Raw genomic sequence first — 25,053 nt, 5'->3', positions numbered from 1 at the left:
GTTATAGCTAATAATTAGGAAGCGAAAGTGACTGGCTTGCACAGTTTCAGATTACTTTTCTCCTCTCGTCTGTGTGATCTGAGCTCTCTCCTCAGCATTCCCCGTGGTGGAGGCAGGTTAGAGTTTTAAATAGAATTAAATCCCTTTAACATCAGTTTTGCAGCAGCAGAGCTTGCGCTAAAATGCCTGTGCTGTGCAGGGCAGGTTTGGGACCTCGCTGGTCCCTCCAGTTGGGAGCAGGACAGGTTGTGCTCTGCACGCATCAGGACACGCCTGCTGCGACACAGTTACAGCCCAGGGACCAGAGAGGAAGGGAAACACTGCAAAATGTGGTGTTTTGCTGATGGGCAGCAAAGAAGGGGTTGCACAGGGCGTTTTGCAGCACATTTGAGCCCCAAACTGGAATCTGCTGAGGCCTGTGCCGGAGTCACGGGCAGGCCTTTGTCCCTAAAAGCTCTGCAAATGTTAGAAGTGGTTGGGAGGGGGTTGGAGGGGAGGCAGGAGCCTCACAGAACTCCCCCTGCCACGTGTTGCCAGTCCCCCATCGCTCAGTGCTGTCCCTCCCGCTCGCCCCCAGGGTGTGCCACTGCTGGGACATGCTGATGGTGTTTTTATACCCTTCTGCCATAACGAGCTCGTTTGTGTGAGGCTGGGGAACAGAAGAGGAGGCGTTTCAGAAACATCCACTTGGGGAACGTATCCCTGGAGAAGTGAGTGTCAGGCAACATTTGGCTGGTTAGAAACAATAAAGGTGGGGAGAGCAGCGCTGTGTCAGCTGTGCTTCCCTGTCGCCTCTGCAAATGCCCTCAGTAGGTGTTGTGTTGGGCTCTCTGCAGCCTTGCAGACAGGTTTTACTGTATCCAGGCACAGATTTTCCCCCTCCTTGGCTGCTACCACAGCAGTCCAGGCATGCCTGGGCAGCTCCAGCAGGGCCCTCATTGCAACACGGGCGGGAAGAAAACTGTATTTATCGTGTGCATCGGTACAGCTAATGACTGCACTGACACAGAGAGCTTTTGTGGAGGCATAAAGCCCTGCATGGGTTTGAGGTGGTGGAAAAGCTGGGTGCCACGGCTTTTAGCACTTGTATGGTTTCCTGGTTGCACCACAAACCTGCTGTAGGTTGAATCTGTGGGGTTTTTGAAGCCATTGAATTTGGTCTCTCTATATGCACATTGCAGAGAGTGAGCGAAGGCTCACAGGAGCCCTGGGCTGAGAGAACTGTAGAGTCACAGAATGGTTTGGCTTGGAAAGGATCTTAACCTCCTTCCAACCCCCCTATCATGGGCAGGGACACCTTCCACTACACCAGGTTTTTGGGAGCCCCATCTAACCTGGCCTTGAACACTTCCAGGGCTGGGGCAGCCACAGTTTCTCTGGGCAACCTGTGTCCGTGACTCACAGGGAAGAATTTCTTCCTAATATCTAATCTAAACCTGCCTTCTTTCAGTTTGAACCTATTCCTCCTTGTCCTGTCATTCCACACCTTTGTCCAAAGTCCCTCTCCAACTCTCTTGCAGCCCCTTTATGCACTGAAAGGGGCTCTAAGGTCTTCCCAGAGCCTTCTCTTCCACAATCTGAACACCCACAGTTCTCTCAGCCTGAATATCCTGAGCTGGAAGGGACCCACAAGGATCCAACTCCTCCAAGTTGCGAGCAGACCCCTCTTCAGCTGGGGCACGAAGGGGTTGGAAGGTGCTTCTAGAGCTGAAGGTACTGCTGTCCCACCAAGGTCACCCCCGCGCTCCGAGCTCAGCCTCGCTCCATCCTCCGTGTTCCCACCGCCAGCTCCCGGATCCCCTCTCTCCTCACCCCTCAGCTGCCCATCAACCCCCCGGGGCAGCGCCCCGACCCCCAGCGCCCCCCAGTCTTTCTCTCCGGCTGTTCTCGCTGATCCCTGCGGAGCAGCTCGGGGCGGTGGTGGTGGGGGGGGGGATATCGCGGCGGCGGGGGCCGCTCTGGAATCCCCCTCCCTCCATGGGGAGCGGCGGGGCCGTGCCGGAATTCCTTCCTTCCCTCCCCCCCGCCCCATCTCGCTCCCCATCCCGCTCCCGCAGCGCGGGGCGGGGCGCGCCGCCCCCCACCCGCCCCTCCGCGCCCCCGCGCCCGCTCCGCGCCCGGCGGCGGAGGGCGGGGAGGGCGCGTTGTAGCCGGGGACACGCACACGGACACGCACACGGACACGGACACGCACACGGACACGCACACGCAGGGCGGCCCCGCAGCGCGGCTCTGCGGCCGAGCCCCGCCAACAAAGACCCCTCTCCGCCCCCCCCCCCTCCGCCGGCCGCGCCGCCGCCCCCCGCGGGATGTAGCCGGGCCGGGAGCCCCGCCGAGGCAGCGGCCCCGCCGCTCCGAGCCCCGCAGCGAGGCCGGGAGGCGGCGGGCTCAGAGGCGCTGCCGCCACCATGGGCAAATCCAACAGCAAGTTGAAGCCTGAAGTTGTGGAGGAGCTGACCAGGAAAACGTACTGTGAGTGCCCCCGGGGGGCTCGCCGGGGGGATGCCGGGGGTGCGGGGGGGTTCCGCGGTGCCGCCGCTCCCCCCCGGGTCGGTGCCGCGGAGAAGCGGCGGCTCCTGCGGGGCCGCTCCCGGGGAGGGCGCAGGCTCGGCCGGGCTTTGTTGGAAGAATTCAGGGATTGGCTTGGGAGGAGGAAAAAAACCCATAAGGCAGCGGAGACACGGAGAGGGGCAGCGAGCCAGGGGAACGCGCCGTTTTCTTACAGAAAAACCATCCTCCGTGGCCTATTTCTGAGCCTCCGGGAACGGCGGGGCCAGGGCCGCATCCTGCCCGCCCGCGGCGCCCACCGGAGCATCTCGCCCTCGCTCGCCGACCCCCCGCCCATGCCCCGAGCATCCTTCCCCCGGGCTGCCCGGCCCCCGGTACCCAGGGCCCGCCGCGGGGATTCGCCTCCTCGGGGCCAGGCAGCAGCTCCCGGAGCGGGGAGCTGAGCGTCTGGGTGGCTTCCAAAGTTTGGGTGCGTTAGTTGGAGGGGTTCCCTTTGTTATTGCGCTCTGAAGTGAAGAGACCTACACCGGCGAGTTCGGTGTTTTTCTGAGTAGCTCAGTGTCGGTTTAATAACCTGATTTTCTAAGCGAGTGGCTTTCCCGTCTGGACCTCCACGTTAATCTTATTAACGTCGCCGGTGCCTGAGCCGTCCAGTTTTAGCAAAATCAGGTTTGTGTTTTTTTCCTGAAGGATGCACAAAGGAAACAAAGGCTTTGGTGGCTCAAGTTTGCCTCCCCGCTTGCAGGTCGCAGATATTCCCTTAACGTGCAGCAGACCTGCGAGCTCTCCCCGCTGTCATTGCTGCAGTCCCACGGCAGCGCTTACCCAAAAAGGCAATAGATTAGGATGCAGCAAGTTCTCCCATATGGAGAAGAGGCAATACTGGTGCATTGCACAACCCTACACCGGGGTTGCTCTCTGCCGTGGCAGAGCAGGCAGGAGGAGGGCAGGTTGCAGGGGGGGGCATGTCCTCATAGCCAGAGAGGGTGTGATGGTTGGGGTACCCCAGCTGGGCTTCCTCAAAGTGCTCAGGGAGAAGAAATAGTGAGAAAGAGGCAGTGCTGGCTGGGCACCAGCCCCTGTCTGGAGCTGGAGCTGGAGCTGAGCCCTGGGTTTTGGTGTCCTCACTGCAGCTGTCACCCACAGCAAGTGCAGCCACACCAGGCCAGGTACAGTTATTGCTGTGCTGCAGTTGCAGCCACTGTGATGATCTGATCTCTGGTGGAGAGGGGTCTGGGGACAGCCAGCCCCAGCACAGCCTTGTCTGCTGGGCTTGCATGCTGGGCTTTCTGCACCCTTGGGGTGGCTCCTCTCTGTGCCAGGAAGGTGCAGTCGATGTGGGGCACATGGGCAGTGATGTCCCTTGTCCTACCTGCAGCCATGGCCACCCAAACACAGTGCTGCTGAAACCATCATCTGTAGGCACAGGGATGTTTCTTCGCTGGATGAGGCCAGCAGAGAGTCATTGCCTTTTGCATCACTTCATTCCCAACTTTCTGCTCCTCTCTTTCGGGTGCCCTCCTCTTTCCACTGCACCCTTTCCAAGAAAGATTATGGTTCTCCCATCTCTCCCTTGGTGAGTTCCCAGCCTGCCTGTGGATTTTCCTGCCTGCTCTGGACCTCTCACTGCCTCTTTGCTAAGGTGCAACAGACCCATGTACCTGTGCAGGTGAGGCAGCAGCACCTGGCAGCCATACCACGAGGCAGCACATGGCTCTTGGCATGGCCAGAGCCTGGTGCAGCATCCCAACGTGCTCCAGCAGCGTGTGGCTGGTGGTGTGCTGCCTGTCAGGGAGAGCCATCGCTAATTCCAGGCTCTGTTTGTTGATCTTTGCTCATTCCACCTCTCGTCTCTGGGATTAATTACTTTTGCTGAGCGTTTCTGCCCCTTTTCTGCAGCTGTCAAGGCGAGCGTGCATTCCCTTGTCTGGCAAAGCACTTCACAGGGCCCTCCCAGGCACAGCTGAGAGCCTTTGATTTATCTTCAGACCCTGAGAGATTGGAAAGATATTAATTTCCTTCTGTGTTTTGGGGAATCCAGGCAGAGGAGAGGCAGGTGGGAGGGCAGGGCTGTGCTGAGTATGGCGGGAGGGACTGATCCAGACCCCCGTGCTGTGGCTGTTGGAACAGCTGGAGCAGGGGATAATCATACCCACAAATCCATGGAATATTCAAGAATTTCTGGGGGCCTGCTTGGGAAAGATTTTGCTCCACAGCACGGTGGTATTTTGGCACCTTTCTGCCAGACACTGGTGACCCTCCTAAGAGCAACCCTGGCCTGTGGTGCCCATCCCGTGTTCTGGCTGCCACGTTACTGAGCAGGTGCCACCCCTGCCTCGTGCATGCTGCTGTTTCTGCTGCTGCTACAGCACATCTGGGCAGATGTCCCTGGGAGCCTGTGGCTGGCAGGTAATGATGGGGACCCGCTTTTATCCCAGGGAGGTTCCTGTGGCAGCATGAGCCGTGGCTGTGGTGTGTGAAGGGCTTCTCCCACGCTGGGATTTCCTTCCATTGCATCATTTTCTGTTCGTGCGATTTCCACACAAAACGAAGCAAGTAACAAAAAGCCCCTTCTCGGTTCTGCAGGATCAGAGGGATGGGGAGATGTCACCCCCCCTCTCCCCATCCCACATGGCTTTTCTGCACATTTATCTCATCCATGGGACACTGCAGTCCGTGCCGGTGTCTCCTCAGTGGTATTCCAGTGCCTGGTGGCTTCCTGTGCCCCCTGTCCCCTCTGGGGCTTCCATCTCCTATTTGTGGCGTTTCACTGGTCATAGCAATCCTGGGACAAGCAGGTGGTGGGAACAGCCAGGAGAGAAGTCTGGGATGTTTCCCGTGCCAGGACAATTGTAGGCAAGGTGGTTGAGCTGAGGATGCTGCAGAGCTGCCGTCAGCGGCCTCTGTGAGCGGTGAGAAATGTTTTACTGCGTGTTTGCAGAGCAGGTTGTCCCAGGCCCTGCTGGGAACCAGACATGGAAAGGCAGGAGCCTGGAAACCTTGTCTCTTGGCTCCCCTCCCCACTCCGCTCCTGACTTACAGTGCTGGGGGCCAGATTTTAATGGCACTTGGACACCTAAAGGCAGAGAAGGACATCTGAGGGCTTCTTTGAAGTGCTGGCTGCCCAAGTTCTGTTGGTTTGGACCCATCACCATGTGGACTTCTGCATCTCCAGGCACCTGAGTGCCTGGCAGTGCCAAGCTCACCCATCTGCCAGGTGCTGGAGCAGCGCTGGTGGGGAGAGCCAGGCTGAGGGGTGAGGATTTAACTCTTCTCAGAGGCCAGGTTGGTGCCACACAGGAGCATGCAGGAGAAGCCAATTTCTAGTGAGAATAATACTGAATAATAAATTATGCAATTCTTTGTACTTCTATGCATCCTTTCATCCGAAAGCCCTCAAAGTGCTTTATAATAATTAATTTATTAATCTTCCTCATGCCTCGTTGGGGTAGCTCAGAGATGCAGTTTTGTGTTGTGTCCCTTGAGGTGGTAACTCCTGAGACCTGAAGGAACCACCATCCTCCCTGAATCACATCTGACAACCCCTCTTCTACAGGGATTTAAACCTGAGCTTAACTTGGGCCAGGTGCTCAGAGCTCAGAGCCACAGTGGGACTTGGGATTGTGCTTAAGAGCCTTGTGGGGCCATTCAGAGGGTTCTGCTAAGCTGGAGGTTTATGAAGGTCCTGGGGTATGGCTGCAGCCTGCATAAAGTGTGTAAAGTGCACATGTGGGTGCACAGCATGTGTCCTGGGTGGAAATGGCTTGACATGGACTCCTGGGAGAGAAATTGGGAGAGAAATACAGTGCTGAGTGTCCCTTCTTGCAGCAGCGCTCCCAGGCCAGCCCAGCCACAGCACTGGCAACCCTTGAAATCATGAAGCAGGCTTAACGATGTGAGGTTGTTTCAGAAAAGCACGTTAGCCGCTTTTTTTTTAATATTTTTTGGGAAGATTGGCTTTCAGGGTTCCCTTTGCATTGCCCATGTGCAGAACTAACACTGTATTATTTTTGATGCCAGCTGCAATAGCTGAGCAATCCGTCACGCTCGGGGCCCTGTCGGTGCAGCAGCATCACTGCTGGGGCTGGGTTGGGATCAGGGGGATGGTCCTGGTGCTCTGGAGGCCATGGTGGGACTCCAGTGAAGGCGTGGGAGCCACGGCAAGGGTGCCAAAACGGCACCCAGGCTGCAGAGTGGGTGCGGGGAGAGGAAGATGCTCTTTTCCCAGGAACCGCGTCCCACCCACTGTGATCTATTTTGTGGATTTTTAAACTCACTCCGGCATCATCATTTTCTGCTCTTTTACAATAAGCCACAAAATTGGCTCTGCTGCTCGACAGTAATGCAGGGAATTAATGGGCATTAGTTTAAGAGCAAATGATAAACATATTGATTTGTAGTTACGGGGGTACGTGGTGGCGGGTGGAATTCTGTGGGAAAGGAAATTCTACGATAGCAGCAGTTTTCAGCCAGGAAAATCACTCGGTTCCTCCCTGGGGGAACCAGGCTGGGGCTTTACTCCATCGTGCCGCCCCTGTGCCAGGGAAATGTGCTTGCTGGGGCGGTGGGCAGGAGCAGAGGAGGGACCTCAGTAGCTCCCCACTGCTGCTGGTTTATTTTTAGCCTCCAGAGTGTTTGGCCCCAGGCACTGGGTTTCTCTGCCAGGTTGGTTCGTGTTGAAATCCAGCCTGTTGCTCATCCAGCAGAAAGTGGGGTGAGCTGGCTGGGTGGCTACAGACCCGTTATCCCTCAGTGGCAATGCTGGGTGGAATTTTCACAGTGAGGGGTGACTTTTAGCAGGGGATGGAGTGACAGGACAAGGGGGGATGGCTTCAGACTGAGAGAGGGCAGGGTTAGGTTGGATATTGGGAAGAAATTCTTGATGGTGAGGATAGTGAGGCTCTGGCACAGGTTGCCCAGAGGAGGTGTGGCTGCCTCATCCCTGGAAGTGTTCAAGGCCGGGTTGGACAGGGCTTGAAGTCCCAAAGCAGGACAGTGGGCAGGATATGCCAGAGGGATGCCCAGGGGCTGGCGTTTGGTTTTGCTCTGTTTTTACTGCAGCCACATGTTACCCAGAGCTGTGAAGGTGGTTGTTGTGGTTCATGTTCACTGCAAGTTTGATGGGGACCTGCTGTGCTGCATTCAGAGGGCTGTGACAGTCTGGAGCCATCTCCAGCCCCTTCCCCAAGGAGACCCCAGCCTGCTCCCAGTGAATCTCACGACTGGGCACCCCATGTGCGCGTGGACCTGGGATCCCGTAGGTCGATAAAAGCAAAGCAAGTTTTGGGGTGTCAAAAGCAAATTTTGAGGAGTCCCTGTGATCCCTGGGAGTTGCTTGCAGTGCTGGGGTGGGAAGGCTGGGACGTGACCGAGGGCCCTGAGGGTTCCCTCTGCGGCAGAGCGGAGCAATCGTCCCCGCCGGCCGCGCTCGCGCCGCTGCTGCTCCGGCATCAGAAGAATCACATTTCATTTATCCTCTGACATGTTAATGGATCTGCTTAACCACTCTCCTGACCTTTGCTGCTGCCACTATAATTAAGGTTGTGAAACAAGAAGCTCTGAAGGCATCAAAGGAAGCGGCTGCTTCAGGGAGGAGCCTCCGGATGCGCTCGCTCTGTTATCGGGGTGACATTTGTGGGGTTGCTTTGATCCTCCCTCCCCTCCTTCTGCTCCTGGGAGCTGGATGGCAAGGGGAGCCAGGGTTCATGCCCTGGGCAGGGGTGACCATGGGGTGCTCAGCCCAGGACAGGGTGTGTCGCTCTCATCTCCATTGCTGTGGGTTCCTCAGCCTGGTGGTGCCAGCACAGGGCTCTCTCCTCACAGCTCTGGCACGTTCTCTCTTCAAGGCATGTTTTTGCTTTCCAACTGGAAGGAGAGCTGCCTGTGCTTTGTCCACTGCTTCAGCCACCTGTATTTCTCCAGCATCTTCTGAACGATGGCTGGACCACACGGAGCTGCTCTGGATGTTGGTGTTACCCCTTGGTGAGTTCTGGTTCCTGCAGGAGAGACCAGGAGGGTGGCAGAGATGGCCCTGCTGTCAGTGAGGCTTTTCCCTGAGAATCCTTCTGACTTTCCTTTGGCTCCAGGGAGCAATGGCTGGGCTGGAGAGGCTTCCCTTCTCCTCCAGAGGGGAGTTTTCTCCTCTGCCTGGGGCAGGAATTGTTCCATGGTTTGGGGACAGCACACTGGAGTGCAAGGCCATGCTGAAATCCCTGTGGCCAAGGGATGGATTGAGCAGGAGGCAGGAAGCAGCTGGGCAGTGGGCCTGTTCCATGCCTGTTCCCAGCACTACTGGGGACTCTCAGCTCCACCAGGGCATTGCTGCATTGGCTCATGGGGAAGCCGGGATTAAATCCAGCCTGGGATGGACCTGTCACAGCCACCAGTTCCTGCTGTGGGGGTGCTCCAATCTGATTCATTAATTTCCAAATGAAGGCACCATCCTTTGCCCTTCCTCTGCTGCCTTTGCTGCAAAGAGCAACTGCTGCTTTTTCCCTAAACCCAATTTCCAAAGCCTAATGTCGGGCCCTTAAATATTTAATAAAGTCTAAAAAGGATTTCAACTGCATATTGGCTTTCCTGTTGGTACCGGCCCCAGGGGAGATGAGAACAGAACTGCTCATGGACCTGTTTATCCAGTCTGGGAGCAAGACAGACCACTAATGGTGAGGAAGTGCCAAACACAGGCAGCGCTCCCGCGTATCGCTCCGTGCCTCTGTGACAAATGACACCAATAACACTGTTGGGCTTGTGCTCCCAACATCTCAGAGGCTCCTGAACCCGCCACGGTGCTGGCAATGTGTGTGTCTGATGGGGAGAGAAGTCAAATTTGGCAAGCTGGGATGGGGATGTCCTGCTCCAACAGGTAGGCAGCTCCAGCTGTGTCGGGGACAACGCAGTGGGGCTGCTCCCACCTCCCTTTGAGATGTTGCAGGGATGGATACCTGCGTGGGGACACCCCAGCCTGTGGGTGGTGTGTCTGGGAACAGGGATGAGCACGGGGCTGGGATGGGCTGGTTTGGGCAAGGTGCAGCTGGTCATCTCTGGGAGCAAAAGAAAATGTCATCGGGCAGGTTCCTGCCGTGGTTGTTTTCTGGTGCCAGGGTCATGTTTTAATGCCTCTTCCCCAGATCTGTCCCTGTGCCACCCAGAAGCAGGAGCAAAGCCCAGCCTGGGCAGTCTGGTGGCCCTGGAGCTGGAGCTGAGCCCTAACACAGGGCATGGGACTGTCTGCTCTGTAATGGTTAACCAGGACATTGTTATGGAGTTCAGCCTGGGTCAGTGTTTGCAGGTGTGAAGTCTGCACAGAGTACCTGCTGTACCAAGCCCAGTGGTCACTCTGAGGGGACTTCTACAGCGGTGTTTGTTCAGACTGTGATGCTGAGCCCGAATCTGTCTCCCAGGGGTTGGAGTGAAATCAGAGCGAGCGCACGCACACGCTGCTGAGCCGGGCGGGAGGGAGCTCGTAGCTCGTAATTGGTCAATATTAACATTGTGATGATGTTGAAAGTGGAGTTTGTATCAGAGTTATATTCAGAAAATTCTTAAATATGTGTTTCCCAGAGGCAAGGGGCGGAGCGTGTTGGGCATAAATTGCAGGGTGTGCGGGGCTCACCCTGGAGCACCCTGGTATTTTACGCATGAGGGACCGATTAGCGCACGCATGAGCACCCCAGTCATTTCCTCATCCGTGCCCAATAAGTTCACGCATGAGCACCCAATTAATACACAGATGAGCGCACAATTAATTTACATGTGAGCACTTGGTTGATTTATGCATAGCTGCCCAGTTAATTCATGCTGGATTGCACACTTTTCCGTGCATGAGCGCCCTGGTGGCTGATGCATGAGTGCCCAGTTAATTGGTGCATGTGCCTCCAACCAGTTCGTGCCTGAGTGTCCAATTAATTTATGCATGAGCACCTGATCCACTCACACCTGAGTGCCCAATTAGTATGTGCACAAGTGTGTTATCTACTAATTACACTAATTTACACATGAGTGCCCAATTAGTCCACACAGGAGTGCCCAGCGAGTTGACGCGTGACTGCTCAATTAATCCGTGCATGAGTGCCCCAGAAATTCATGAATACCACAAAAAATTGATGCATGAGCCCCCAGCTGGCTCGTGCATGAGAGCCCCTTTCACTCACGCCTCAGCACCCAGGCAGTTCATGCATGAGCACCCAATTAGTTCACCTGGAAGCACCCACATAATTTATGCATGAGTGTCCAATTAGTCCATGCATGATCTCCCGGTGTATTTTTGCATGAGTGCCCATCTGGCTCAGGGATGGGTGCCCAGTTAGTGCAGGCCTAACTGCCCCAGTCCTTCATGCCTGAGCACACACTTTGCTCATGCAGGAGCACCCACTGCACGCATGTGGGTGCCCAGTTCCCCATTATCTTGGGGCTGTGTTGAGCATCCACAGCAGGTTTAGGCAGCCTCAAACCCAGTGGGAGCCCAGCTTAGGGTGATGAGCTGGCTCCCCCAGACTGGGATGCCCAGGGACCTGTGAGGACCCTGTGAAAGAGAAGCAGACCCTGCCATGACTCAGTGGGTGGTGCTGGACCAGTCGGCTGTGGGTTGGCAGCAGAGCCCATGACCAGGCAGAGCTGGAGTGCCCTGTGGCAGTGAGGGAAGCCACTTTGTGGCTGGAAATAATTAACTGGTTTCCTGATAAGATGGTGGTGACCGCGGCCCCTGTGGGGCTGGAACATCATGTCACCTCATGAATCCCACTGTGGCCAGAGGTCCCTGAAGTGTTTTGAATTTGGCCACCTCCTGCCCTCCTTCCTGCTGCCCCGGTCCTGCCACGGTCCAGCGAGCAGTGAGCTCCCCTGCAGCAGGGACACGGGTGGGGATTTGCAGTCCCGGGTCCCTCCTCTCCTCGCTGCCTGGAAAACACAAATTAACAGGCTTCAGCACTGATTAACCAGAGCTGATTCTTGCTGCAGTGGCAGCTGGGTGGTGGGAGGAGAGGGGGCACGGGAAGGGCGGGTGGTGACGGAGCTGTCAGTCCTCGCCTGTGCCGCTGGGATTGATGGAGAGGTGGGGGGAGAGAGGTGGGGGGGTTTGGATACCGGTAGCTGGGAAGAGGGTGCCGGGGGCTGCTTGGAGGCTCTGCCCCTCTGTGCTGTGTGAGATGTGCAGCCAAAACCCTCCTGGCAGCCGAGGCAGGAGTAGGAACGGACCGACCAGTGCTGCCAAAGGCAGCGAGGGCCCGTGGCCGCAGTTTGGCCTTGCGGGGCAGCTCCTGAGCTGCTCTGGGTGCCTGTCTCTGTCCCCACTGCCTGCCCTGCCTGCAGTGTGAACCCCTCGCTCGGCGATTCCCTGTTCTTTGCCAGGAGCAGCAGGAACAGCGATGTGCTGTCAGTGATGTGCTGTCGCTGCTGCCGTGCGGTGATGTTCCTACGGGGTGCGGTGATGTTCCTACGGGGTGCGGTGATGTTCCTACGGGGCCGGTGTCTGCGGCGCGTAGCCCGGGGCTCCCGGCTCGGCGATGCCTCTTCCAGCGTTGCGGTTCATAACGAATGCTAATACTCTGCCTTTATTTAGCGCCTTTCATCCCCAAGGATCCCGGGGCACGCTGCTACTAACAAGCTGCTGCGTGTGCTATTTATAGCCCTCCCCACAGCGGCTGCGGGAGCGGCGGTCCCTGGAGCACGGCGCGGCAGCTGAGCCCAGCTCAGTCCCGGCTTAGCCGGAGCTCGGCTCTGCTCCGCTGTGATGCTGCAGTGGGGCTGCTGTGGGTCACCCCCTTGTCCTTGTGCGCCGGGGGCACACCTGGCTGAGGTTTATATCGCTGCAAATTGATGTGTATCGGCTCAGCATCGCGCCGTAATCGATGCCGGGGGAGGGAAATGCAGCAGCCGCCGCTGCCGCACGGGTACTTTCTGTGAGCTTGGCTGGGCTCTGCGTGCCGGGGAGCTGCAGAGCGTGGATCCGGGTGAGTGGAGGGACAGCCCTGCCTCTCTGTGTGTCCCCTGTTCCCAGCCTCAGGACAGGTGACTTAGTCACACAGTCAATGGTGTGTCCCCCAGGGCTTCCCTGTCTGCAGGTCCATCTGCCGGGCTGGGCATTAGCATCCCTAATCGGTGCCGCTGCCTGTCAAGGTCGGAGCCGCTGGGAAGGGACAGTCATGAAGTCATCATCTGTCCCCGATCCGTAGCATCAGACACAGGGAGGCAGGTACAGCTCAGGCCCTGCTCACCTGGCCACAGCCACGCTGGATCAGGGCCGGGGTGTTTCTCTGCACTGGGAACACTCTGCCCCTGTGGAGAGGGGAGATTTGGTGGCAGATTTGGAGGGGTGCTCCCAGAGGTGGGTGGTTTTCCAAGGGCTGGGAGATGAGGCCGTGCTCCCACCCCAGGGCAAACCCCACAGCTTCCTCTGCACCCGGAGGACAGGCACTGGTGCCTGTGTGCTGGAGGAGGGATGGGGCTCTGCATGGCTCCATTCCAGGATGCACATTAACAAATCCCTCCTCGGGAGCCCCGTGCTGATTTTCAGGCTGGCACCTGAGTGGTTTCCTCCGTCGGAAAAGCCTCTCCTGGGAGCATCACACATCCCTCCTGCGGCACGAGGGGAGCTGGCTCCATCCCTCCCTCCCGCCTCAACCCGAGCGTATCAGTACCAGCATTTCTCCTGCACTAAAAAAAGCACAAATTTCTTAATTGTTTCCTGCTGGAGTTGAAAGGCAGCTCCCGGGCCCAAAATAGCACATTGGGGGAAATGCAGTTGCACAAGAGAGAGCAGAAGGCGATTTGCCTGGAGGAGCTGAGCCGAGCCCTGACTGCAGCCTCAGGCTGCTGCTTTGGCTCCTTTCACCTGCTCCAAGGGCTGCCCGAAGTCCTGCTGCTCACCCTCCTCCTCCTCCTTCCACCTGCCCTTCGTGGTGCCCGCTTGGGCTTGACTGGGGCTGCAGAGCTGGTGCCTGGGGATCCTCGAGGTGGGGGTTGTGGCCAGTGTGTCGATGCTTTTAGGGAATGTGTGCAGAGAAGCCTGTTCCTGTAAGAGATGTCACTCAGCATCTCTCTTTTGGAAGGATGCTTCCATGAAACCCTTTTTTTGGGATGGGGAAATCCCTTGGACTGGCATGGCTGTTGTTTTAGCCCACCCCAGCTCAGCTGCTGGATGCAGCATATCCTTTCTGGCTCCCTCCTGATAGGAGACCTCTGTCCTTTCCTTTGTCTGCTCTTCTGCCAAAACAAACAACTCTCCAAATCCCTCCTGTGGTGCAGCCAAAGCCCTTGTTGTCCTTCATCCCAGGTGCCAAGCATCCCTATGCCTACCTCCTCTCTTGTGGGGTGCAGCTGCCCAGACACCCCATGGTGGTACTGCGAGTGCTGCTGCCCTGTGCCAACTCCCTGGGGAGGCTGGGGTAGCCCTTCCTGGGAGAACTGCAGGCTCTGTCCCTCCAGCAACCCCTGAGCTGGGATGGAGGGACCCCCAATGCATGGGGACAGCCTTGGGCACAGAAATTCCTGCCCACAGGAATGCTGGAGCCAGCACCCAGCACGTGGCGAGGGGGGCCCTCTCCTCTGCACTCTGCACCTTCTGCCAGGCACGTTACAAATCTTCCTGATGGAAAATTGCTTTCTTTATTTTTTTTTGCCATCCAAGGTAATTGGCATCTGTTGATGTGCCTTGGGTCTCTATTTTTATCAGCCGTTTGCACATTGACATCTCCGCTCGCCTCATTATCCCCGCGCCTTTCAGACCTGTGGCTTTCCTATTATTAGTTAGATGCACGATGCAAAAGAAATGACTAATGAGGTTGTTCCCCTCTGTGCCCACCCCCTGGCACGGGGCTCCCTGCTGGCATTCCGGCCAGGCACTGCTCCTGCAGTGGGACAAGCAGGGATGGGTGCCAGGCCCCTGCCCTGGCATCCCACATCCCGTCAGAGCCTTTCCTCTGCTGAGGACATTTGCCATCTCAGCAGCTGTCCCTGGGCTGGGGGCACTCAGGATTGCCAATGTTCACTGTTTTCTAACTTGTACGTTGTTGGAGTTTCTCCAGAGCCTGGTGAAGCTTCCCAGGGCCCTGGGATGGGTCTGATGATGTTTCTCCAAGTGGGTCAGAGGGAGCTGGTACCTGGGGGGATGCCAGCTCTGGGGCTTTGCCCATGCCCATGTTCAGTATGTCAGGGCCAGGCATGTTTTTTCCCTGAGGTAATTCCAAGCAGATGTTTTGGCTCTGGGGATGTTTTAGCTCTGGGGAGGTGGGAGGGCAGGGCCAGTACTGTCCCTGCATGGTCCACAGTATCTTGCAGTGATGGTGCTGCACTCTTCTGGCAGGGACCAAAATATTTTGAGGAGCTCCCTAGTTTCAGGGCTGGAGTGTCCCCAGCACCTGCAGCCTTGGCCCCATTGACCACCTGGGGTGGCCCAGGCTGTGCCTCAAAAGCAGCCACTGGCATGTGGGGAACACATGGCAGCATGTGGAAAAAGTGAACCCCGGGGTATTCCCTAGGGAATTGACTGATGGGAGCCCTGGGGCATCCTCCCTGGGAATTCACTGATGGGAGCCCTGGGACATCCTCCCTGGGAATTCACTGATGGGAGCCCCAGAACATCCTCCCAGGGAAGTCACCGATGGGAGCCCCAAGGCATCCCCCTGGGAAGTCACTGGCAGAAGAGCAGAGGAACAGCTGTCGCAGCAAAAGCACTAAATTCCTCTCTCTTTTTTTCCTCTTTTCTCCTATTTTCTCTTACAGTCACAGAGAAGGAGGTGCAGCAGTGGTGAGTGTCCTCTGTGGTGGTGAGCTGGCAGGGGTTTGGGGACGTGGGTGAGGGAAGGGGAGCTGATGGCACTCAGCCACCCCGCTGGCTGGGCAGAGGTGGGGGGTGCAGGAGGCATGGGCAGGGTGCAGGTGTTGCCTCATAGGAAAAAGAGGGTTCAAAAAAGGTGCAGAGAAAAGAAAATAGAGGTTTTTTCCTTGCACACCTCATGCATGGTGGGGCTTGATTGCTGCAGCTCTTGGCTCTTCCCTCCCCATATGGGCGGCATGGGGACATGGGGACTGTCCAGCTGTTGGCCAAGGCCTTGGCTGCAGGAGGCTGGTGCTGTCTCAGCATGTCCCCATTTGCAGCAGGGCCCACAGAGGCTGGCAGGGGTAAGATCCATGCTCTCACTCCATCCCCTCCGCCCCACCGAACACAGCGCCCTAGAAAAGCCACTGCTTCCCTTTCATCTCCCTATCCCACCAGTCAAGGTTTGCTTTTCTTTATCTCTTTCTCTCATCCTTCCCCCCACCCGATGAGTCATAGCTGCAGCAGCGTGGAAAAGATGTCACCGGCACTTCGGTTTCCCACCTCGCCACCCCCTTCCCCTCCTCCTCCAGCCCTCGTCCCGCTGCAACGGGAGCCTGACAGATCTGGGCGATGTGTTGCATAATATTCACGTACCCCACGTGGTCCCCGTGTGCTCCCTGCATGCTCCCTGCACCCACAGGTGCCACACCCTCCAGGGTGGCACTTCAGACCACCCAGGTGCCCAGAGCTGGGACCAAGGGCTTTTTGAGGTGTTTAAGTATCGATGGGTTTTGGAGATGCCACCCGAGGACACAGTAACCCTGCTGTGCCCCCCCAGTTCCCCTGAGCAGCTTTCACTTGGGTTTGTGCAAAAATCATATTATGATTTGGAAGGGACACACAAGGATCGTCAAAGTCCAGCTCCTGGCCCTGCATATCCCAAGAATCCCACCATGTGCCTGAGAGCATTGTCCAAATGCTTCTTGACCTGTGGCAGGCTCAGTGCTGTGACCACTTCCTTGGGGAGCCTGTTCTGGTGCCCAAACACTCTCACAGAACCTCAGCTGCCATTGTGCTGTTGTTTTTCACCAGAGCATGGCTGCAACACGGGGTTGCTGTCAATCCTGTCTGGGCAGGGGGTCCCTGTCCCCTCCCAGCTCCTGGGCACTGTTCAACACCAGCCTGGTTGTGGCTCTGTTGCCACTTGTGGGCTGGCAGCAGGTTGGAGCAGTGGGCACTGCTCGGTGTCACCGGTGCCACTCGCTGCTTGTCCCCACTGCCACCCTCGCTGTGCTGCCCGCAGGGACCTCATCCCACAGGGCTGGGAGGCTGTGGGTGGGTGATGGGAGTGACACAGGGAGCACCTGGGGACCTTCCCAGCTCCAGCCCACTGCAGCACTGGGAAGAGCCTCATCCCAGCTCCCCAGGGCTCAGTGGGGAGATCCTCCTGGTGCCCATGCTCTGTCCTCCCTCCACAGGTACAAGGGCTTTATCAAGGACTGTCCCAGTGGGCAGCTCGATGCCGCTGGCTTCCAGAAGATCTACAAGCAGTTCTTCCCCTTTGGCGACCCGACCAAATTCGCCACCTTTGTTTTCAATGTCTTTGATGAGAACAAAGTAAGTGTGGGATCCGGGGGCGCAGTCCAGGGGAGTCAGGGCTGTGTCTGTGGTGGTGGTGGGATGGGTTTGGAGCACGGCTGTGCAGCACCGGAGGAGCAAAATATTCCAGTGCTTCCTGGGGCGTGAAATCGAAGTGGCGCAGCTGGAGCGAGTGAGCCCCCGCGCTTATTTTAGTCGAGGAGAGTCACGTGGGGAAAGGCGATGAAGTGGCAAAGCGAGAGAGGAGAAACGAGATGTTTTGGTGCTGCTGACAAAAGCCCAGCCTTGCAGTGCCCCCATATTCCAGAGCTGCTCCTGCAGGGATGCTCACTGGCGGGCCGGGCACCAGTGGCCGGATCACGCTGCTGGAGAGACAGATGTGCATCGCTCCTCCCTCCCCGTTGCCTCTTTGGATGTGCCCCCTCGGAGGGCACACGTGGGCAGGGAGGGCTTTGCTGGACAGGGGTGGCAGCAGCACCCTCACCCCCTCCTTTCCTTCCCCAGGACGGGAGAATCGAGTTTTCGGAGTTCATCCAGGCGCTGTCAGTCACCTCCCGGGGGACGCTGGACGAGAAGCTGAGGTGTAAGTGCTCCCCATGGGATGCTGGAGGGCTCAGCCCCACGAGGGCGCTGGGGGATGTCACGTGGGGGTGACAGGCTGCGGTCCCAGCGCCTCGGTGTTGCTCTGGCTTGCAGGGGCATTCAAGCTGTACGACTTGGACAACGACGGGTACATCACGAGGAACGAGATGCTGGACATTGTGGATGCGATTTATCAGATGGTGGTAAGTGGGGTGTGGGGGGGTGAGTGGGTTGAGCAGCCCCTGGGGGTCCCTGCTGGGCTGGAGCTTGGCTCTCTGGGAATGCTGAAACACCTCCAGTTCCCTCTTTGGCCTTTTTCGATGGGGGATTTTGGCCATCGTGGCCAGAAAAGGGTCTGGATCTGGCTGCTGCATGTGGTTCTGGTGCCAACACCGTCCCCTTGCACTCTGTCCTGATGTTGGGGGTGTTGGGGGGACAAAACTCGTGTCCTTGCCTGGGGACCCCTTCCAGGCAGGGCACAGGTGGGTGTGTGACCGGGCCCTGTCCTGCTGCTGCAGGGAAACACAGTGGAGCTTCCTGAGGAGGAGAACACACCGGAGAAGAGGGTGGATCGGATTTTTGCCATGATGGACAAGGTGAGGATGCTTGAGGGCTTTTTCCCTGGGGCCAAGGGATTTCAGGAGGTGCTTTGGGCCCCTTTCCTGCATCTCGGCTCTTGCAGGTGCCTCGTTCCCCCATCAGTACAAGGTCTCAGCTGCCACCAGGATCACTGTGGGACCCCCCCCACATCCCCCAGAGATCCCTGTATCCATTTCAGGGTCCCCAGGGTGGCACTGCCCTATCCATGACACTCCTCCCTGGCTGCAGGCATGGGTGGCTTGATGGGGAAACCGAGGCTGTAGCAGTGGGGGGGACCTGGGTGGCTGTGTGGGATGGTGTGGGTGCTGCCGGGGTCCCGGGGTGCTCGGCGCCGAGGTCACTCAGCTGGGCCAACATGGTGCTGTAACAGGAGTGTTTTTCCAGAATGCAGACGGGAAGCTGACGCTGCAGGAGTTTCAGGAGGGCTCCAAGGCCGACCCCTCCATCGTGCAGGCGCTCTCCCTCTATGATGGGCTCGTATAGTCCCGGGGCCGAGCGGCGGTGAGTGCGGGGCGGGGGGCCGGGGGTGCCCCATGTCTCACCTCCCTGGTGCCCTTCTCATCTTCCCTGGCTGATTCTCCTCTGCTGAAGCATCAAAACATGGGCATCCCCCTCAGATCCAGAAGGAGGGGATGTTTGCTCCATTCTGATGGGTTTCTCCCAGTCCCTCCCATCCCACAGAGCAGCCCCAGACCACATCCCATGGGGATGGCAGCATTTGCCTGTGGCACAGCTCATGCTCTCACCAACAGATTTGGCCGCAGAGGAGGCAGGGAGGCAGCTGGCATGCTGGGGGCATGGGGATGCTCCAGAAAGATATTAAATTCAATATTTTATTTATATTATATCTCATCTTATTATGCCCTGGAGCTGGCGGCGCTGGGGACTCTGTGGTTCGTGGCATCCCACAAATGCTGGGCTGAGCACGTCGTGGACCTTTCTGTACCCCATGGGGCCACGTAGGGATGTCTCATGGGGTGATTTTGTCCATCCCAGTCCAGTCAGCGTCCAGCCGTGGGGGGTGAGGTGTTTTTTAACCTCACTGGAGTTCTGAACTCTTCAAAATCTCCCTTGTGTTTCCCACTTTGCCTTTCCAGCTGCGCTGGTGTCTCGCGAGGTGGCCACGGGGATTTCTGCCCATCCTTCTCACCCCGTTTCCCTTCTCCCCTGCCCTCCCCTGCAGATGCCTGGGGGAAGACGCTCTCCGTGCCATCCGACCACCGCCGCGCGAAGCTTGCCTGTCCCTCTCGGCCTTCCTTTCTGTTCCGCGAGCAAAGGATGCCCTCGCAGCGCGAGCTCACTCCCCCTCTCTGCACTCTGAACCAGCCGCTGCCATTCGCCAACTTCTGCTTTTTCCAAAAAAAAAAAACAAACCCCGCGCCAGACCCTGGTCTGAGCGGCAGCGAACGCCCAAGACTTCAGGGCCGGGGGAACGGGTCGAGCGTCGCCGAAGGCAGAGCTCCCCCCCCGGCCTCCTCGCTCCCCTTTTGCTCCCCTTTTCCTACGTTTTCGGATGGGACTGCGGATGTGCCAGCGTGGTCCTCTCCTGGGAACCAGCCGGATGGAGACGGAGCCCAAAGGTACCGGGGGGCTGCACACCCCGGGGTGCTGCCTGTGCGGGGCAGCCGGGGAGCCGAGGCACCGACAGCGATGGGGAACAGAGTCCTGGCGTCACCCACGATGCCGCTGGCAGCCCGGCCCGGCTCAATAGGAATATATATTATATTATTATTATTATTTTATTTTTTTTTTGGTGAGACAGTATTGTGCTTTTTTGGTTTGGTTCTTTTTTTTTCTTTTTTTTTTTTTTTTTTCCCTTTGGTGGAAAAAAAAAGTGAGGCTTTTTTTTTTATATGCCTGTCTCGGCGATCGATATCCTTATTTATTTGTTGTAAATGTTGCTGCTGTGTTTCGTCTCTCTTGTGTGTGTGTGTGTGTGTGTGTGTGTGTGTCCACCCACCCAGGTGAGGATTTGTAAGGTTTACATGCTCGTACACTATTGCGGGGACCCGGGAGCCTGCAATAACAATGAAGCCAAAAATCTGCCTTCCCCCTTCTCCCCCCCCCCCAATATCCCAAGCTCTGTGGGCTGGCTGCTCTTTGGAGAGGATGCTGTAGCTTCTTTTCCTCTTCCTGTTCCTTATTGCCTGCATTTTTCTGTTCACCTTTCCCTTTGGGAGCTCAGTGAGGACTCTCTCAGCCCAGCAGACTGAGCTGCTCCATCCCTTAGTCAGGCAGGGCGAGGAAACCACTGGGCACCAGAGCATCCCTATTTCCTTCCTTTATTTCCATTTTCTCGATGCATGAAAAAGTATTAATGGAGCCCAGAGCTGGGTTTTGCATTCAAACAGGTTCCTTTGCTATTTTCTGCTTTGCAAACGGTGGGAAGGTCTGTTTGGTGGTGGCTGTGAATCAGCCCATGTGCCAGTGGGGCTGGTGGAGCAGAGGGGGTGCATTGCTCTGACTTGCTCCTTCCCTCCATCCCAGCTGGGGCCATGTCACAGAGGGATAGGAATATGCACGCGGATATAGGACACACAAATGTGAGGCTGCAGCACCCTGGCCATGAGAGGTGCTTGTATGGCCTCTCTGTCACCCACCACCACTCCAGGATGTGCCCCCAGCTCAGCCCCACTGGCACACACACTGTGGGACACAGTTGGCATCTCTGCTGGAGAATGAGCATTGGGTGGGTGCTGCCACAGCTCCGTTTCCACCTGCCTTGGCCCCTGCCCCGGGGAAGGAGAGATGTGCATCCCCTTGGGAGCAAAGTGCAAGATGCCTGTGGGACCCCTAAAGCCAACCTTGGGGGGCTCACCCTTCCACCCCCGGTCCAGCTGATGGTGGCAGCATCTTTCTGCCCAGCCGTATGCCAAAATGTCTGCAGCTCCTGTGGCCAAGCCTAGCTGGGGGACTGTCCCCATGGCAGTGGGAGGTGACAGCTGGATGTGGAGGACAGCCTCACAGGTGTCTCATGATGCAGCAGAAAAGGCAGTGCCTCAGTGTTCCCTGAATCCTCCTGGCACGGCAGGGACAGATGCCCCAGCCAAGGGATGCTGGTCCTTTGCTGTGCAGCCCTGCTCCCGAGTTTCAGGGCCATGTGCTTATGGTACTTTCTGATGCCCATAAAAAAACCAGCTTTCCCTGTCCCCAAGGAGACCAGCCTCAAATCCACGTGCAATATTTCTGCCTCTTCTGCAGTTCCTGCCCCCGAGGGTGCCCATGTTTTATTGTGTGGGAGTCAGGGAGGGTGTCACTTTGCTGCCTCCCATGGAAACTCCTTTTCCTTGATGTTTTGTGGCCAAAATGCAACTCTTTGGGGTAGACCTTTGCAGTGCCTCCAACTTGTTGAATGCTCATCTGCCAGACGGGTCCCTTCCCGGTGCCAGTGGAAGTTCCCAATGAATGTGACACTGCTGTAATCGCCTCCACTGACAAGTGAGGGACCCTGTGACGTTTGACACAGCTCCCGGGCAAAGCCAAACCTCATTTGCTTTGGCACTTTCCCCTGAAAAGCTTTCAGTTTTCAGAGGACCTGTCATGAGTTGAGCTCCTTCAGTGCTCCCCAGGGAGTCAGCCCTGCCAGGGTGCTCGTCATGCTGAGTGTCCCCGAGCAAAGTCTTTTGGCTCCAGAATCTGCCCCTGCTGCTGCAGATTTGGGACCCTGGCTTGGTTGCTTCCCGTCTCCCTTTGGGGAGCACCGAGGGCCCCCAACTCCTCCTGAACATCACCAGGATCTGCAGCATCCCACTACTGCTGAAAATAAGGCTTGGAGCATCTTGTGCTTGGGAATGTTGGCCTTAAGCTTCTTGTGCCTCAGTTTCCCCATCAGTGAAGTGGCCAGGGTGAGCCATCCCCCTCTGGAAAGTGGTTCAACGCCTGTGCCCTGGCAAGGATGAGTGCTGGATATAGCTCATGGCTGCAGCTATGGGGGCTTGGCAGGACCCACCAAACATCAGGCACGTGTGGAACACCGGGAGCGGTGCACGAACCGCCGGGGTGGAGTTCACATCAACGAATAATTAAGTCCAGTCTCTGTTTTGCACCTGCCCATGACAAAAAGCAAACGGCCGACAAGCCCTGGTTTGTTTCTGTTCATGCTCGGGTTCCTGGTGTCTGTTCAAAACAGAGCCCTGGTGATGGGAAGGGGATCCGAAGCACAGCCAGGCAGAGGTGCAGGTCCCGCCCCAGTGACTGCAGTGTGTCCCCCCCTTCTCATTTGTCCCTGTCGGTGTTGCCCCATTAATGCCATGTCTGTACTTTCTTTTCATTTTTCTGTCCTTGTGCTGACTGTTGCTGCTTTGTACCCGTCTTTCCTTGAGCTCTGGGGCTGGGCTGGGCTGAGCTGTTTCCCCCAGGAGCAAGGATGTGGGAGAAGGCTCTGGGGGCAGATTCCCCCCTCCCTCTCCTCACAGCACAAACCAGGACCCAAGAGAGAGAGAAGCAAAGGGTTTTTCCTCTGGAGCAGCCTGTTAATTAATGTTATTTATAACGAGATCTTGCAGCCCCCAGGAGCGCTCTCCCCTGGGTTGGTGAAATGGGGTGTTTGATTATGGGGAACCCCAGACTCTGCTTGTGCCAGGTACCAGTTGTGTCTCACCCACATGTGCAGAAGCAGGTGCCTGTTGGTGCTCCCTGTGCCATCAGGACACTGCATCCTCCTGGGATGGGGGGGCTGAGGCTGTGGGACCCCCATCCCAGAGCCACTGCTCCTGAGTGGGCAGGGATGCAGGTGACCAGCTGCCCAGGGGGTAGAAAGTTCTTGGGGTCTGGGGACTGGCTTCAAAGCAGGGCCAGGCGTGGCATGGGGGCAGCTGAAATCACTGGCAGAGCTGCCCTCTTCCCACATACTTAGGGTCAGGGGGGATTTGGATGGGATGGGGAGGTGACCCACAGCCAGCTCACTGTCCCCTGTCATCTCCAAGGAGAATATTTGGGGCATTTAGTGAGAGCATCAGCCACCTCTCCTTCCTGAGGGCATTGGAGGGGAGGGAACTGGCTGGGGCAGGAATGAGAGCTAGGGACAAAGGAGGGAGCTGATGGCCCTGGTCGCAGTGCACAGTTTGGGGTACAGCAGTTTTGGGGTCTCAGTTGCACATACCAGCCCTGCAGGAAAGCCATCCTTCCCTTCTCTCTCTGCTCCTGTGGCCACCTCTGGGCTGGGTGCTGTGTCTGTGGGTGGGACCCCGGCCCCACCAGTGGGACCCCTGCCTGGGAGTGGCTGAGCCCTGGGCTGAGAAGCAGCAGCTCCAGCAAAGAGCCTTGTTTGTGAAGATGAAGCCTGTGTGTGCGTCCGTGCCGGTGTCTCGGCTTGCATGCCCCGCTGCCTTGTCTTGAGATGAATTCAAGAGCAAATCAAGCAAAAGAAACAGTTTAAAAACAAAAAGAAAACGAAACGAAACCCAGGAACTTTGTGACAGTGGAAATAAAAGCTTAATGACAGTAACAAAATGCCTGTGGTTTGTGATGTGCTGGGGTGGAGGGTCATGGCAGCCCCCGGGCACCCAGAAGGGCTGGGAGCTGGGCTGGGGGGTACAACCATTCAGTGCCTGGAGCACGGGGCTGTGGTGACACCAGCAGTGAGCAGTGCCAGGGGGTAAACCAGCACAGCTGTAAATAGGGATGCTCTGAGCCCTGGGACCAGGCACTGTGCCCACACCTGTGATGAGCTGGGAGGTCTCAGCTCCAGGCATGTCAGGGGCCCTTCACCTGGGTATCACTTCTCTTTCCATCTCCTTTTACCCAGACACAGGTTTCCCTCTGCCAGGTCCCATCCTGCCACAGTGTCTGCATCCCTTCTTCCTGTTTTCTTTCCCACACTTGCAGCCGGGTGCCCACTGGTGCCATCCCTGTCTCTTCCTCGTTGAGGCAGCAGGCTGGGAGCTGTCGGGTCACTTTTGGCACACAGTGGCTGCAGAGGAAGCTGGATGTGATTATCCCATCGTTGTGCCCCATGTCCCAGACCGGAGGTGCCCCTCGGCAGCCCCCCCTGCCACTGGCGGGGCTCCCAGGGGGACTCCCAGCCTGGACTGGGCTTTTCACGTGCGGTGGGATCGCGTGTGCCATTCTGAGCTGCCCAGTCTTCTGGAAACGAGCACTGCAACGCCTCCCTGCCAGCCCATCTCTGTTGTGTTTGCTCTCCTAACGAGGCTGACTAATTGTTTTCGGGAGGCCAGAGGGGATGCCCTAATGGTCCAAACAAGGGGGCTGTGTTTGCACAGGGGGTTTTGTCCAGAGGTGCCTTGTGCCAGCCCATGGTGGGGGCAGCCGGGGATTTCTCCCCTGTGCCAGGGAGTGGGTGAGGATGGGCACAGGCTCCAAACTACGGTGCTTGCTCAGAGGCTATGCCTTAACCCCCAGCAAGGAAAGGGTTAAAGCCCAGCTAGCACAGGTGCTCCTGGGAGCGGGAGCACTGGTGAGTGTGGGAAGGGTTGGCTGGCATTAATTTGTTGATGGGGAGAAGCTGTCGGGGTTTCTTTGTGCCAGCAGTGTTGGTGAGAGGTGCTCCCTGCCAGGGTGCAGGAAGGAACTGGGATGCAGGTTGGTGACTGGGGGTGCTCTAAGGTAGGTTTGGTGGCACTGTGGGGTGGGAGACTTCCCCCTAACTTGCAGTGAATGTTTGGGGCTGGGTGTGTGAAGCTTGAGGGAGACAAGGGGCTTCCTGCAAGCCAGGCTACAGCCCTGGCTGTGGGACAGGAGGGGGACAGGCCGCCAGACAGCCCCGCAGGGCAGAGGTGCCATCTGCCCTGCTGCAAGAGGGGATCCTTGCCCACCATGAGGCTGGGCTGAGCCCGAGTCTGCAGGTACTCATGGGGCAGAGGGATGCACTGGATAGTCCCACTGTCCTGTGTGGGGGTCATGAGATGGGTAACCCCCGACGTCCCCCAGCCCTTGTGTCTGGGGGGAGCAGGGTTGGTGCTGGTGAGGTGCTGGGGGTGCAGGAGGTGCACAGCCTCACCTGGAGCCGGCTCTTGGCTGTGGCTGCTCCCTGGGTCCCGCTGCGGGGG

At 57.4% G+C, this 25,053-nt stretch overlaps 1 protein-coding gene across 1 annotated transcript; it reads left to right on the top strand.

The window, feature by feature from the left end:
* The first annotated feature begins 2,117 nt into the window (after positions 1–2,117).
* NCS1 (neuronal calcium sensor 1) lies at positions 2,118–23,497 on the top strand. The gene is made up of 8 exons (XM_027649808.1): positions 2,118–2,472; positions 15,229–15,253; positions 16,744–16,882; positions 17,369–17,447; positions 17,561–17,649; positions 17,965–18,042; positions 18,431–18,547; positions 19,230–23,497. The coding sequence occupies exons 1-7, from the start codon at positions 2,409–2,411 to the stop codon at positions 18,527–18,529; spliced, it is 573 nt and encodes a 190-aa protein (XP_027505609.1). The 5' UTR covers positions 2,118–2,408; the 3' UTR covers positions 18,530–18,547; positions 19,230–23,497.
* Positions 23,498–25,053: the final 1,556 nt, after the last annotated feature.

The sequence above is a fragment of the Corapipo altera genome, unplaced genomic scaffold (assembly GCF_003945725.1).
Source record: "Corapipo altera isolate COAL_440 unplaced genomic scaffold, ASM394572v1 268, whole genome shotgun sequence".
Classification (NCBI taxonomy): domain Eukaryota; kingdom Metazoa; phylum Chordata; class Aves; order Passeriformes; family Pipridae; genus Corapipo; species Corapipo altera.
This window is presented reverse-complemented; position numbering and strand designations above follow the sequence as displayed.

What these genes read in the sequence shown, in the direction of transcription:
- NCS1 (XM_027649808.1), top strand. Translation starts at nt 2,409, where the DNA reads ATGGGCAAATCCAACAGCAAGTTGAAGCCTGAAGTTGTGGAGGAGCTG. An exon ending in GAGAAGGAGGTGCAGCAGTG is followed by an intron (nt 15,254 to 16,743) that starts GTGAGTGTCCTC and finishes CTCCCTCCACAG; the next exon opens with GTACAAGGGCTTTATCAAGG. An exon ending in ATGTCTTTGATGAGAACAAA is followed by an intron (nt 16,883 to 17,368) that starts GTAAGTGTGGGA and finishes TTCCTTCCCCAG; the next exon opens with GACGGGAGAATCGAGTTTTC.